The sequence below is a fragment of the Erithacus rubecula genome (assembly GCF_903797595.1).
Source record: "Erithacus rubecula genome assembly, chromosome: 2".
In the NCBI taxonomy this organism is placed as follows: Eukaryota; Metazoa; Chordata; class Aves; order Passeriformes; family Muscicapidae; genus Erithacus; species Erithacus rubecula.
In genome coordinates this window covers 100,102,983-100,118,015 of record NC_136685.1, presented here as the reverse complement: position 1 = coordinate 100,118,015, position 15,033 = coordinate 100,102,983, and the positions used below count along the sequence as shown (strand labels likewise).

Below are 15,033 nucleotides of genomic sequence, written 5' to 3'. Positions count from 1 at the left end.
CCATATAACCAAAACCTGTGTGCTACATTTTGGGAAGTGCCTGAAGCTTTATTTGAAAACAATTTCAACTTCTTAATATATGTCATGTATTTTACAATTTATTCATTATGCATATCACTAAAACACCAAAAAAAGGGCACTATTTCGGATCAGAAAAAGTTCCTTTAAAACTAGTTTTTAAGTTTTTTATTCTTCTCTTTGGACTTCAAGTTGTAATTTCTAATACAGTATTTTAAACAACTTGTGAAGGACTCATCCATAAGCACCAATATTGTCAGGCTTCAACTCACACAAGTAATTTAACATTTGCACTGGGCAAAGAAGTTTACCTGCTGCTAAATGCAAATTACTGATAATACTGACTACTTCTTTAGCCCTAAAATAGGGTGAGATCAGTGTGTGCAGAAACTCTTCTCCTGGTTTTGTAAATATTACACTTCTTTGACAACTGCACACCGGGAACCTGAGACACGCTGAATGAAATGCAAACAGACTTATCTGTTAGGAAATCATTTCAATTAGATGGTGGAGAACCACCCAGAAATAATTTTTTTTTTTTTTTTTTTTTTTTTTTTTTTTTGGTTTTCCTTCCCCTCGGTTTCACACTGTATTTTCCCTGAGTGGACAATGAGAAGTTTAGGATGGGAGTGTTATCCCTGCACACCCCAGCACAGCCTTTGTGTACCATGGTTGTTGTCACACTGACACCTAATGGCAAACACGAACGGGAGGATTACAACTGATTCCCCAGGGGTGTGCTTTCACCCTATGTGGCAAAAACCACAGAAAACGAGCGAGCTTAGGAAATGGACTTCACCTGGCTTTGTGGAGGGAGGTGACAGGAGGGGCCCTGGCAGGGGATGGTGCTGAAAGGATGGGCACCCTGCCACAGAGAGCTCACACAGTCCCCAGCAGAAGGCAAAACCATCCAAAGCTAAAATCAGGAGTGTCCTCCAGCAGGCTGGTGATGGTTGTAAAGGTCTAATTTCATCCAGTTCTTTACCTGCTGTCCTGCTTCTAATGGACAGAAAAACTCTCAAACACACACGGGAATAGGTTGGAGCAGTGCAGTTGATAATAATATATGAAAATAAGCCTGTGCTTCTTTCATGACTGAAGAATGCAGGATTTTTTTTCAGAATGTTTTACTGTTAAAATTCTGTTTATTACAGTGATCAGTATGGTGCTAACTCTTCCCTTACATACCTGAGGCAATGGCAGCTGGGCTCACACTGCAGCAGAGGGTGGCCACACAGGCTCCATATTTGCCTTTGTGAACTAAACATTTTGCCCTTTGGTGGCTAAAAGCAAGGGCCTAAGGTAAGAACTTTGTAGCTCTTTTCTTTGGCCACAGTGTATTCTATGCAGTCAAATAAATAATTAATTGCAGCCACCATCTTACATCTGGTTGATAAAAGTTTGTATTATTTAAGCAGAGGTGTGGTGAAATTTAGCAGTGAACTTCAAGCATGGTTTAGGACTGGGTTCCAAATCCTTCATCAGAGGGTGAGCTCATGTAAGGCTCCTGATGGTTCACCACCACATACCAAATAATGTAAAAACACATCCTGGAATTATTCTGTGAGGTGTCTGGGATGGTCCCAGAATCTGCTTTTCATCTGGTGCACTTTAGGGTGCACAGGCTTCATTAAGGAAAAAGTATGATCTAGCTGTTGTGAAACAATGCTAAATATTTGGAAAAAAAAGTAGAGAAGCCATGGCTTTTAACACAAGATGACAGGAAAGAATATTGACTTCCACATTCCTTTGCAGGGAAAAATTTTGAAGTGTGAGGTAATCTATGGAATCTAATTTATGTGAGAACCCTACCCTAACTTTTTACTGATGCTGTGGTGTCCCTGGGCTGGGAGGGCAGGAGGCAGAAATCAAGTGGCTGTTGCAGCTTTGATTATCATAAAGATGAAGAGGTGGGACACTGGCAGTGTGACTGCAGTAAGTGACTAATTAAAGTGAACACCATACATGCTCATAAGCTATCATTAATGATATCTTTCCATCATATTAAAATATTTTGCCATTTCATAATATCAACATTGCAGAGATAACCAACTGTCTCACAATCTGTTTTTAAGACTGAATTTATAGTTTGAAATCTAGTATGATTCAGAACTTTTGGTGTCTTGAATGCTGTGAAAAACATTATTGAATAGCAGGTATTATTCATGCCTGAGTTGGGAAGGGACAGAAGTTTCATGGCACTGAGACTTAAAGTAAAAAGAAGTGTCAGTGCAGAGTAACTGACAGGAAGTATATTTAGGGAAAAACACTTCAAATAGCTGAAATTAAATACAGAGTGTATGCTGAGGAGAGAAAAAAGTCATTAATTCTGGATGTACTTACTGCTTTGTGTAGGCACTGCAGATCACTTTTTCACCAATGTTTTTTCTTAAACAACTCAATTCCATCTTCTGGCCAAGTCTGACACTTTAGAAGGTGCATGACTGAGAAGAGCAGTGGATGCAAAGCTCACCCTCAAGTCCTGCTGAGCTCTTCCCTATGGATTTCACCAGCCGTGTCCTGATTAGAATGTCCCAGTCCCAAGATGGGATTTTAACAGGGAACTTGGTTTTGTTAGGCTGGAAGCACTCAGCAAGAACCAACATCAGGTTATCAAACACCCTAACACCTGTGGTGGGAATTTTTCAGGGGTGAACTGTCAAGTAGTCTCTTGTGTAGGAGTCTTTGGAGGAAAACAGCCTCAACCTCCGTTTTTGCCGTTGGCAATTCCACAGTATTCCCACATAAGGACCTGTGGTGTGCCTGGGGAGTGAAAGAGCAGGAAATAAATAAATTGTCCTTCAGTGTTCTTGTTTGTTTGTTTGATCTAATACCACATGTGCATGGGTTCTCATATTTGCAAGAGTCATTCCTTCTGAGCACAGGGATCTTCAGCTTTCTCCTGATGTTGACTGCGCTCTGCCTGATCCCTACTTTTAAAACTCACCTGCATAGGGAATACTTGGAGGTAATTCTTTGGCAGGTCATTCTAAAAAGCCTTCACATTGACAGAATACAGCCCAGCATTAAATTGCCACCTCGAACCAGCCCACCATCGCGCCTCTTTTCCAACCCCTCTGCTGTCATGCGGCTGATGTGATGAATTACAGCCTGTCACATCACGTTACGTTGCGCAGAGCAAGCAGGACAAAACACATACCAACTGCCATGCAAATATGTGTTTGCCAAGGCTTTCCAGCGCGCACAAACGCTGCCGGAGAGCTCCCGTCGGAAAGAGAGGCTGAGCGACGGCTCAGGGTGTGGGAGACAAACATGCCCCTGACACACCGTGAGCACACAGATCCACAGCTCCCAGCCAGCTGCAGAGTTATGAAAGCACCTCCTGCTCGTGATTCCTTTTTTGGTTTTTCAGAAAAAACAAAACCAACAAACCACCACCAACAACAAAAAAGCAGCGGCTTCTGTGATGTCATGAAGCAAAACACAAATACGTAATAATTCCTCTGGCTTGTGCTTAGATTTGGAGCTATTTTCATGACTGGCCAGATTTTGGCTCTGTATGTGTAAATATAACACCCACTTATGTACACACACACGTGCATACTCTGAGATGTGTGAATATATATTACATATATATTATGTGGCTTTTAACTGCAGTCTTTTAGACCACATGTGGGCCTTTTGAAGCTAATGGGAGATTTACCAGGGGCTTTTTCACAGAGCTGTAGGCAAGAGTGGAATCCAGAACATATGAATATTACACTATAATGATATAGTGTAAATCATCTAGTCTGACCTACAGTGAATTAGAGGCTATTAAATTTCATCCAGGTATCCTACACGAAGCCAGAAAAACATGTGTTTGACTAATGCATAAATTGTATTTGGCTAAGACCTATTTCCCAGAAAGGTATTCATGCAGTCTTCATGCAAAGACACTTTCCATGCATCAATTTCTTTGATAGTTTGTTTCAATAGTTATTTTAACTATGTGTGCTTTCTATTTAAATTTACTACAGTCTATGGACTGAAGTCAGTGATGAGAAGCCAAATTCCTCCTTAAATTCCTAGCTACAATGTCAACAGCTTGAGTACTGACTTGCTTCTCTTCACTTCAATGCCATGCCACGGGCATCCCTCTGAGATCTTTTATGCTGAACTATTCTTTATCATGTTACATCCTCCCCCAAGGTGTAGCTCTATGAACTCCTTTCACTTTTAAAACTTTCTTCTTGATCTGTTGCCACTGAAAATATGTTGTTTTCTTGGTAGTTAGTGTCATCCATTCACTGTTGTCTGTGTGCATCAACTTGGCTGGCAGTTATAAGGATAAAATGGAATTACACTGAAGAGATCTGAGATGGGTAACCTCATATGCCTTCAATATCCTAATTGTTATCAGAATAAAGCCATATCAGATACAGACAACTCCTTTCAAGTTTCAGAATTTGGAAATACTGATTTTCTTTTTTCTTGTTTGCTATTTTATAAACCAGCCATAGTATGTGGCTTTAGGTATGAAAAATGGAAGTCCTGAAACTGGCAAAAAATAAACTATGACTTCTGGTAGGATTTTTTTTTAATAATCAATAGGGCATAATTTTACTGCTGGCAGACATTAGAAAACATGAGGATGATTAAAATTAACATTAAAATATGAAGGAGAATGCGTCTTCATTTTGGGTATATGGTTGTGCTTTTTAAATCAGTTCTGTAGTGGGCAAGAATATGCCACTATGAAGAAGGAGAAATGGAAGGCCATGATAATTCTAAAGCTTGACACAAAACTATAAATCACTTTCAAGTGAAGATACACAGATCTTTGTGGAGACCTCTGCAGCTAAGCAAACCAACTAGCCTTTGATGTACTTATAATTATTAGGGGCTGAGGATTATGTCTTTAGGCAAAGCTGTCTAGCAGTGGGAAGGTATAGATCAAAACTGACATCATGACACAAGCAAGACATGAGGTGAGATGAGGTGGAGCCAAAAATAGTTTAGCATTACTGTAGACTTCAAGTAAAACAAACTATTCCACTTCTTGTAAAGAACACGAGGGGAACAGTAAGTGCCTGTAACCCTCAAGAGAGTAAAATCCTCAGTACCAGCTGGAAATTTAAAAATAGGATGCAATGTCATGAGGGCTGGCTGCTGCTCCCTCCTCTTGAAGCCACTCTACACCAAGTAGAGTGTCCTTCCAAAACAGGTCTTTGCAGATGGTAGCAGTCCTGGTCATACCAGGCAGACCCATGAGATTGCTGCTTGCTAAAATCCCCACCCAAAGCCCATGAGGATGGCAAAAATCCTTTCATTGTGTTTAGTGGGCTCTGTGTCAAGTGCTGTGTGTGGCTTGATATGTTCAAGAGAGTGTATGTATGAGCACAGTTAAATAATTTCAAATTACTATGGATCTTCAAAGACACTCATCTTGGGTGGCACAAAATTAAAAAGGTGCTTGTGGAAACTAATTTCTTGCCATAGGTGAACTGCCAATCATGCTTAGAAAGCATTTTTCATTAAAAATGTTTTTCTGTCTCTCTGGGTAAAAAGTCACATTATTAGAAAAATAAAAGCAAAGGGTTTGATTCCAGAGGTTTTGATTGACTTAAGATGAAAAGGGAAATAAATAAATAGGAGATCTAACACTTACACTGAAGGCGGAAGGCTCCAAAAAACTGTAGCATGAATAGGTGACCCCTGAGTTTTGCCAGATCACAGTTCACCTGTGTCTGGGACAATACCTTTGAAGCATGCTGTAAACATGTTATACAGTGAAATCAAAGTCATTAAATAAAGGCCAAGATTCTCAGCTAACTCGAAACCTGATAGATGACAAGAGAAAGCTGCACGTGCCAAGGAAGAGCAGGAAATGAAGAAGGCTTTGCCATCAGAGAAGGTATGTGAGGGTGAGGAAGAATACCACTTGAGAGATGAAAGGAGATCATAAGGATCAGAGGAGAAGGAAATGTTATCAACTAGGCTAATGCAAGGCCAGAGAAGGTTACAAACACATGGGGACAATTCTAAACATGGTCTTGAAATGCAAACAGGACTCAGGACTGTCAGGAAGAGGGGGAGATCTGAGTAAATGATAAATGATTTGGATGTAGCAGACTGTAATGCAAGACCAGACTGGTACCTCAGACAAAACACTGTAGGATATGTCATTTTTAATTATCACAAAGAACATGTAAGCCATTCAATATAAAACACTACCACAGAACTAAGATAAAATTAATTAATTCTCCACTTAGGGTTCAAACTGGTGGTGCTCCTCGCCAGTAAGGTAAAACATTTAGGGTCCCTACATTTTAAATGCTATTTTACAAACATTGTGGGAAATTAGACTCCAGTCTCTGTGAGAACTGATAAGATTCCCTATCTTGCAAACAGCATGGAATAATTCCAGAAATATTTTTAAATTCTATTTTAAATGGAAAAACCTCAAGCGCTTTCCTAAGACATTAGTGAACCACCAAAATGTTAGTCAGTCCCATCTAGCATTTCAGAACAATGCAATTATCTGAAGATCAGTGTTTTTGTTAAGATACCTCTGTTAAAAATGTTGCCTAAACATTAGTTACTAATATTCTGAAATTCTAAGTAGAAATACAAGGTTTCCCAATTTGCCTTTCAACTATGCAGCAGTTATCTGTCTTGTCACAACATGAATCCCTTTTGGGTGAAAGCTGTTGATTTGAAGGTTAAAATCACCTTGCTGGGCCCTAATGTAATTTGTTGGAAGTTGGCCTTGGGAAACTTTCTGACACTGCCTACATATGCTCTTCATTGGATATTCATTGAGCAATGATGTCTGAAGGGCTGAGTTCTTCACCTCCATGATCATTATTAGCTATGGCATTTCTTAACAGGCTCTGCCATGTCAGTTCTTTGCAACTCAGGTTTTACATTAGCAACCCACACTTTACAGCACCATACAGACTCACTCTCCCACCACAGACAATACTGTCACAGGAGAGTATATGCCAGGTTACACTCATAAACAGAATTTATTAGTAACCTACATATATGCCAATATTGAATAAATTATTTATTCTCTCTTTTAATCATGTGAAATGAGGTGCACAGCATACATTTTAGGCAAGGCTAAATGAGAACTCCCTGACCTCATTAAAGAACTTGTGGATCTACTATAGAAACAATTCAACAGAAAATTTTTGGAAGAGGAAACTATAGGATCCACAGCCTATTTGATCTGCTCATCAAATAAGAGTGGGGAAAGGAGATAGCTAATGCCATTTCTGAGATGTTCAATACCATTACTTCAATTTTCTCATCCCTCAAGATGCATTTTCACAGGCTGTCAAACATAAAATCTTATGAGAATAATTATCCTCAGAATATTTGAATCAGATGAACAAAATACATGATTCTGCCAAAACCATAGTTCACCTGACATTTCATCTAGCTCAGCAATATTCCCACCAAACTACTGTGCTCTGGAGGTCAACAGGTGTTTTTACCAGATGCCCACAGACATCCTTAGCTTTGAAGGTGGCTTCTTCAAAACAGTCCAGCAAACTGCAATCACATGCTGATGAACTGAGAAGAGCCAAAAATTCAGGAAATCTTAAAATAATCAACCTACTTTTAGTTTTATCTGGACACAAATGTTGGTATATATGTGAGGAATCTACCCAAACAGAACTCTGGATGATGTCTATAAATTTTAGAGGAAATTATATTGTCATTCTACATTATTTGTAGGAGTTTTAAACTTTTCCTGAAAGGCTGAGTTTGAAATATATTATGCTTGAAGTGAGCCATGTACACAGCAATATCTTGACAAATCAAATATATCTGGGGCAAAATGGAGCACTCTCAAAGGCTTGGGAATCAGCCAGAAGCACTGACTCATTTTCAAGCAGTGCTGAGCTGAGGTTTGGGGATGGGCAAGCTGGCTAGCTCAGGAAATGTCATCAGATATTGACATATGACAATGGTTCACTTTTTATGTATCTATACATACATATATATATTAAAGCTGTAGAGATGTTCAGTATAAGCTCAAGGGCACTGGTTGCACCTTGCTGCCTCTCTTTTCTTAGGTCACTGTCCTCTTGTAAAAGCCTGAAGTGGGTTTTCAAGAAGTTTTGGAAGAAGTGTGACCATTAGTGAACTGAGTGGCTGCAAGTTCCAGAGAGGAGGGACCAGCTGAAGAGAATGGGTTTGGGAAGAGGTCAGGGGACACAGACTTGTTTGAAACTGCATTTTAAAACTTCTGGCTCTGGCATGATTTTTTATTCCCCTCTCAAAGTATTAGATAAATACAGCAATTTGCATATAAAGCACTTATCATCTTTTGTTTTCATTGGATCCACAAAGTTCATACCTCATGTCAACTTTTATGCCAACAACAGTTTATGAAATGAAAACATCATTAGAAGGGACATTGGAATAAAGTAGAACAAAACAAAACCTGTGGCTGAGATTTCACATGTTTAAGGTGAGATCGAATCTACAGTGAAACAAACTCATGGGAGATTCCTGTTTATTTTCATACAAAATGAATTGGATGCAAATTCATTACTGTTTAGAGAATGAATCTCAGTGACAGTTTGTCCCTGGGGGCATTGAAAAGTACTTTAAATCATCCTGATAGTTAATTATTCAGCAAAAGTCTTTATCATATAAAATGACTTTAATAATTTATGCTAATGGGGCATTGCAGACGTAACTGTTGGACTGGTCTGGAGGAGGGGAAGACTGTGTGCCTGCACATTCACAGCTGAATTGTAGTTACATGTGCATGGCACTTGATAAGCAAGGGAGGCATCTGTGATCACCTCAGTTCTTTTACCTATCCCTCTCCCTGCATCTGCACCTACAATGCTACAGAAGGCTCTCACTAAATTCACAAATAGCCCCACTTCAGAAACCTAGCAATCATGGGAATTTGCAAAGAATTAAATGGAGATACAGATTAGAGTTTGAATTTTCTGGATTGAGTATCAGAGAATAGATAATGATCAGATGCAACCTCAGTTATATTTGGTGCAACACATAAATACCTAAGAAGTAAGAGAAGAGAAAGCAAGGGAGATGTTAACTGCACACTTTAAAGTACCCATCAAGGGATGACATAAACAGGTGCCACTTTTTTCCAAACTCTAGTGGTGAAAGGGCTTGCCCAAAAGCCCAGGTATGGTGGGAAAATATCTTGAAGTGATTTGAGCATGGAAATGAAAGACCTTGAAGAAAAGAGTTCAGGAGAAGCTGCTTGATTCCTACTCTGCTGGAGAGGGAAGGAGGTATTGCAGTAGCCTTGAAAGTAATGGATTTATACAATCTATAGAAATAGCCACATAAACAAATATATGGCCTCTCTGCATTTCTAGGTACTGGAGTGGCATTCCCTTGTATGCTCTGAGTAAACAGGGAGCTCTAGAATAATCCCATGTTACCCAAGACCTCAAAGGTTTTTTACTGTGACTCACAAAAACACCTTCTCAGTTTTATTCCTATTCTACTTCTTGGCATGAGATAAGGACAAAAGTTCAGTGCTTTCCTCTTATATTCAATGATGCAGTAGAATCAGAAAAACAGAACTGTGCAAATTTTATACAAATATTATTAGGCTTTGTGGGTTTTCTTCCCTTTGTCTCCAATGGAGTTCAGCTCCCTAGACATAGACACCTTCTGCTTGGTTTATGCTATTAAGGCATGAAACCAGGATGGTCTCATGTGCTTGCATACATCTCTTCATGTCAATTCAGAAGAAACACAAGGAGAAAGTGAATGAGTTGTGAGTTCCCCTGCACAAAAAGTCATCTGTGTTTTAGCTATTAGACTCACTGCAGCTTTAGCATTGATATTCCTTATGGAATGGCAAGAATTCTACTGCATGCAAAGCTGCTGCTTTAAAGCCAGGATATGAAGCTGTGTTCACATCAGTAAATGTTCCATCTGACTGCTGCCAAAGTATCAATGCTGGATGTGGCTCCAGTGTGCACCAGCAGGTGAGTGAAATTGCCATGTCTGCCTTTAGTGCTGCTATGAACAAAGATTTTCAGATTCAGTCCCTTACCTCTTGCACTCAGTTCAGTTTGTACAGCCTGAACTTTTCTATATAGCCACAGTATGAATCTTTTTACTTCATAGCCATGCTCACACAGGTACTGAAAGGCAAAGCTATGTGATTTTTATAAGCCTCCTTCTTTAGTTACAAATAAAAATACTGCTTTTTAGTCAGAAATAAAAATCCAGTCTCACTTTCAAAGAAAACAATGCAATCAAAACAATAACCCCTCTACAAATATAACAACATGTTCTACAGGACAAGTATTGATTAAAACAAAAGGGCTTTTTAAACACCATTAATTCTTACCAATTCCAGTAGTTATTGATTCTGCATCAATGTCATTAGCCCTTCTCTTTGCCACTTCAGCTAGTGCCAATTCACCCTTATCTAGAGCAAGGTAATGGATGTCCTTTGGAAATAAAGAAGAAAAAAGATTAATCTAAAATGAATCTCAAAGAAGCAACAAAAGGGATTTTGAAAGAAAGAGGTTCTTTTATTATTTAGATCACAAACACAGATGGAACTGATGAACCTACCATTACATTTTAATTCCCTCCAATGCAACTGTTTCCTTACCTGTGCTGTTGGATACATCAATGAATAATACACTGACCAATCATGCACTGACAAAAGCAAAGCTATTGACTCAGTGTATAAAAGAAACAAATCTTTCTACTTTTAAAATAACTTCTGTTGAATTAAAAGAATGTAGATAGGAGGTGGCTGTGTGTAATCCAGATCTGAAGTAGAAGAACTCTCCTGGCTGACAGCCTGTATTTGGAGCATGCTAAATGCAGAAGTGGTGCTCAGAGACATGGTCTAGTGGTGGACTTGTTAGTAATGGGTTAACAGCTGGACTCTTAGAGGCCTTTTCCAACCTTAATGATTTTATGATTTGAAGGTTTCCATCTTTTAGGGACTAATTTTTTGTTTGAATGTTGTCATACACTCACTGTTGAAGGTCATTGCTCTCACTGTTCTGTGGGTAAAGCGATGGTCCTCCCTGTGCTGATATTGGAGGAATAAAAGTAACAGTGGCTGCTCAATGGTTCTAACATCCACAGGATTGGCATGATTCCTGAGCCACTCCTGAACAGTAAGGCACTTTCTAAAAATGTTGTCTAGCATGAATAATTACTAGTACTCTGGATCTAGTCTTTATCTAGAGTAAAAAATCAGAGGGCTTCAGTAGGGGTGTATAATTATATAGAATTATAGAATGTCTTTGTTGGAAGGGACCTTAGAGATCAACCTGTTCCAACTCCCTGTTCTGGGCAGGGACAACCTGCCCTTCCACTAGGCCAGGTTGCTCCAAACCCCATTCAACCTGGCCTTATGCACTTCCAGGGATGGGGCAGCCACAGCTTCTCTGAGTGAATTCTGTTCCAGGGCTTCACCACCCTCACAGGAAAAAATTTCTTCCAAATACCCGACCTAAACCTGCCCTCTGCAGTTTAAAGCCATTCCCCCTTGTCCCATCACTGCATGCCCTTATCAAAAGCCAAGGCTTTTTATTGCATAATAATATTCAAGGTGAAAACCACCTGTGCTACATACAGAACTCTTTGTAGGAGAATATATTCCTGCAGACAAACTGCACTCTCACTGCCCTTCATTTTGGTCCTTGAATAGTAAAAGTTCATTCTTCATTGACCATTAATCAAGAGACAATTAATCCCTTTCTCATCTGGTGTCACAGACACATGCTGCTCTGTCATGAGCTGTGACATAGAAAGTGAGGGAAATCCAAGAATAGTTGGCAAATTTTTTCCCCCCACTACTTCGTTGAAGATGCCATTCGACATCCAAAGATTTGAGCAATTCCTTTGCTATGCAAGCCATCTGCTTGCAGGAATTTAAAGGGAAAAGGAGTGTTTGCTGGAAACACTGACATCTGCATGCCATAAAAGCAACTATATTCTCTCTAATGTGGAAAATTTCAGGTGAAATCGTCCTTCTTGATGTGAGTTTACTGCCACCTGCATCAATATGACAGAAACTCTTACAGGAAAAGTGACTTAACCCTAGAGAGATGTGTTCAGATGAAAAAAGTGAGAGTAATAGTGTTAGGAGAAAGACATGCTGCTTTCAGTAACCCCTCCTTTAATAACAACAACAACAACAAAAGCAACAACGATTTTATAACAAAACTGAAAATCTTAGGCAAACTGAGATGATTATGCAGGTAAGCCTGGAACTGACTTGCAGGATCTGCAGAGTCTGCAGGAGACAGCAGTGTCTTCTCATCACAAACACAGGTGTGACTTAAAAAATGTGCAAATGTCTTGGAGCAGAGTAATGGGTTATGAACTTGTGGCGAACTCTGTATTTCCTCTCTTTGTAGGTCTAACTTGGTTGTCAGGAGAAAAGGGCCTGAGCAGCAAGGTATGATTTCTACAAAGATTAAACAGCAGATACCGTCGCCTTATTTAGTTAACAATAGAAAACCCAAGGGCTCTTGGACAAGTCTGAACTCACAGGGATTTGGAGATTTTTACAGGCAGACTGATTTAAAATACAATGTTTAATGATTGTCTTTTTGTAGCTTAAAATATGAGTATAAACTTATTGTATAAGTTTATGTTGCACCTGCGTGCAATTTCTAATAGTAAGCTTGAGGATGGAGTGGAAACAACTGCAGAAAAGGATGAAGTTTTGTCAGTGAAGAGCTTGTGCTCTCTGTGTATCAAAGCAGTTGTCATTTCAGGTCTTAGGTTTGGCCATTTTCTGGTTTGAGTAAAAAAATATTAAGGTGTTACATATCCATTATTAACTAACAAGGCCCTTGTAAGAAATAAAGATTAGCATAAGCTTGGTAAGTGGCTTTCTTTGTTGTTCCTCAAGTTGCTGGTCATGAAGAACAAGAAAAAAAAAATAGTCTTTGCCTCATCTCTAAACCAGCTTTAGAAAGAAAAGATTACAGACATTAAATCTCCAAATTAGACCATTTCAGATCAAAGGTAGGTGTTTCTCATTCAAATAAACCAGCAAAAGTGGATTTTTCTAAGAATTTATAACTCGCTGAGTAGAATTAAACTAGAAAACTAACAATCAGAAAGAAGAAGTGCCAGATTACAGGTGCTTTAAAAAAATGACATAAAAAAAAAAGAAATTAAGTTATCTGAATATTCATGACGGGTTTTTTTCACACAATTGTCTAAGAATTTATAAGTCCAAAGATCACATCTCTCTCAAACACAATGGTGACAATAAAAACAATTTCCAGCTGCTTCTCAGGAGCTTGCTGAAAGGGCTCTATTTTATCATTTAACAGTTTGCTTACTTTTTGGACTACTTCCCTTTCCCCCCTTTGTGACTCACAGAGCTGGCCGTTGGTGAGCAGAAGTCATTTGAAACACGACGTGCATTTGTCTATAGGATATTTCTGGGCAACACTCCAACATTTCTTCGAAGCATGCACTTTCCTCATCAGTGTATCACCCAAGATCTGACAGTTTTATTAAAGTGTCTTTTCCTTGCATTTTTTGCTACCTTTGGTACATGGGATGGCCTTTTGAATTTTCAGCAGCTGAGAGCTGGAACGCACTATAAAGCATTTCAAGCTAACAACCTTTCCACTGCTTGATCTTTTCTGTCACAGATTGGATCAGTCACTGTCCAATAAATGGAGCTGTTGTTCTTGGTATTATGTCCTTTTCAGTTTTATTTCTTTATTGAACTTTGTAGGAGATGATATTAATTGATGGACTTGGATGTGACGTGAGGGTTAAGCTCAGGGGCAACACAGCAGTGTATGTGTCTTGCTATGGCATCACCTAGTGACGCTATAGCTGTAGTTTTAAGCTTTTTTTTTCTTTTTCGTTTCTTTGAAAGAAATTAGCCCTCAGATAGCAATCTCTCAAACTTCTTTTCAGTCTCAAAACAAATAATGGGAATGCTGGAGAGCCCTGTTAGGTGAAATGGGTACTCAGGGTAAGTTCTCTAAGATATAGGACACTCTCTTAGACGTCTCAGGTAACGGGTACTCAATGTTTGCATCCTCCTTAATCTCTGTTATATCCATTCCTCTCTATCACTTATTTTTATTCCTTCTCTGCTCCCCTTTAATAAACAGATTTTTTTTTCTTTCTCATTTTGCTTATGTTCGCGGGTATCTTTATTTAGACTACTATTTCTTCTTGAAATCCCATTAAATTATTTGGGAATAAGGTGATGTGACTGCTAGAGGTATCTGAGGTTTTAAAAATGGATTAAACTGCTTTAAATACATGCAAAATCAAATTGTATATTAGTAATGTAATTGCATTTTGCCCTACATAACAATATATGGGAATCATTCAGTATTACATAGAAGTGAGGGATGCACAGCCCTTTGCTTAGGAGTAGCATTGTTATGTTAGTAATACCTAGAAGGACTGTCAGGTTTCAGGGAATGGGTTATCATCTAATTTTCACACAGTATTAAATACAATGAAGCCAAACTCCCTAGAAATTACCATGGCACAAATAAATACTCCTAATGACCTATGCATGTTTAAACTTCTTGAGTCCTGTACTTTGTGGACTTGCAGCAGTACCACTGTTAGCTTCTTGTAAAGTTTGTTCATTATGACTGACTTAGATGATGAATTAGCAAAAGAACATTTCCCCAGAGGAGGCAGGGATGTGTGCTGCTTGTAGCATAATTTAGGGGAGACTATGAGGAATTTCAAAGGTAATGCAAGCAGAACGAGGACATTAAAGAACTGGTTTTGATCTCACAATGACATAACCCAGGAGGAGCTCTGCAGAAATATACATTTATGTTTAAGGGCACTGGTAGGATGGGAAATGACGAGTAGGTGTTGAGTGAGGAAAGGAAAGGATGGAGTTAATTGCTTTGCTAACACTGAAAATCCTCTTGAAGAAAGTTGGAGAGACTTTCTGGTAAGAGTAGAACTTGTTATCTATCACCTGTGGAGCCAGGTACAGTCCCTCTCTTGCTAGCAGCTGTGCACCCATCTCAACACCCAACACTGGTGTTCCCACCCTGGCACAGAGGTGCTCCCTCA

General features: G+C 39.1%; 1 protein-coding gene across 10 annotated transcripts in view; it reads right to left on the bottom strand.

Moving 5' to 3' along the window:
- WDPCP (WD repeat containing planar cell polarity effector) overlaps window positions 1-15,033 on the bottom strand; it is a 146,661-nt gene that overhangs the window by 29,172 nt on the left and 102,456 nt on the right. For 8 of the 10 annotated variants that reach the window (XM_079324336.1, XM_079324343.1, XM_079324340.1 and 5 more), the window contains one exon: window positions 10,328-10,430. In XM_079324336.1, the coding sequence (XP_079180462.1) occupies window positions 10,328-10,430 (103 nt within the window). Of the gene's footprint in view, window positions 1-1,803; window positions 2,782-7,450; window positions 7,543-10,327; window positions 10,431-15,033 lie in introns of those variants that run through there. The other 2 variants (XM_079324345.1, XM_079324344.1) reach the window with 2 other exon arrangements.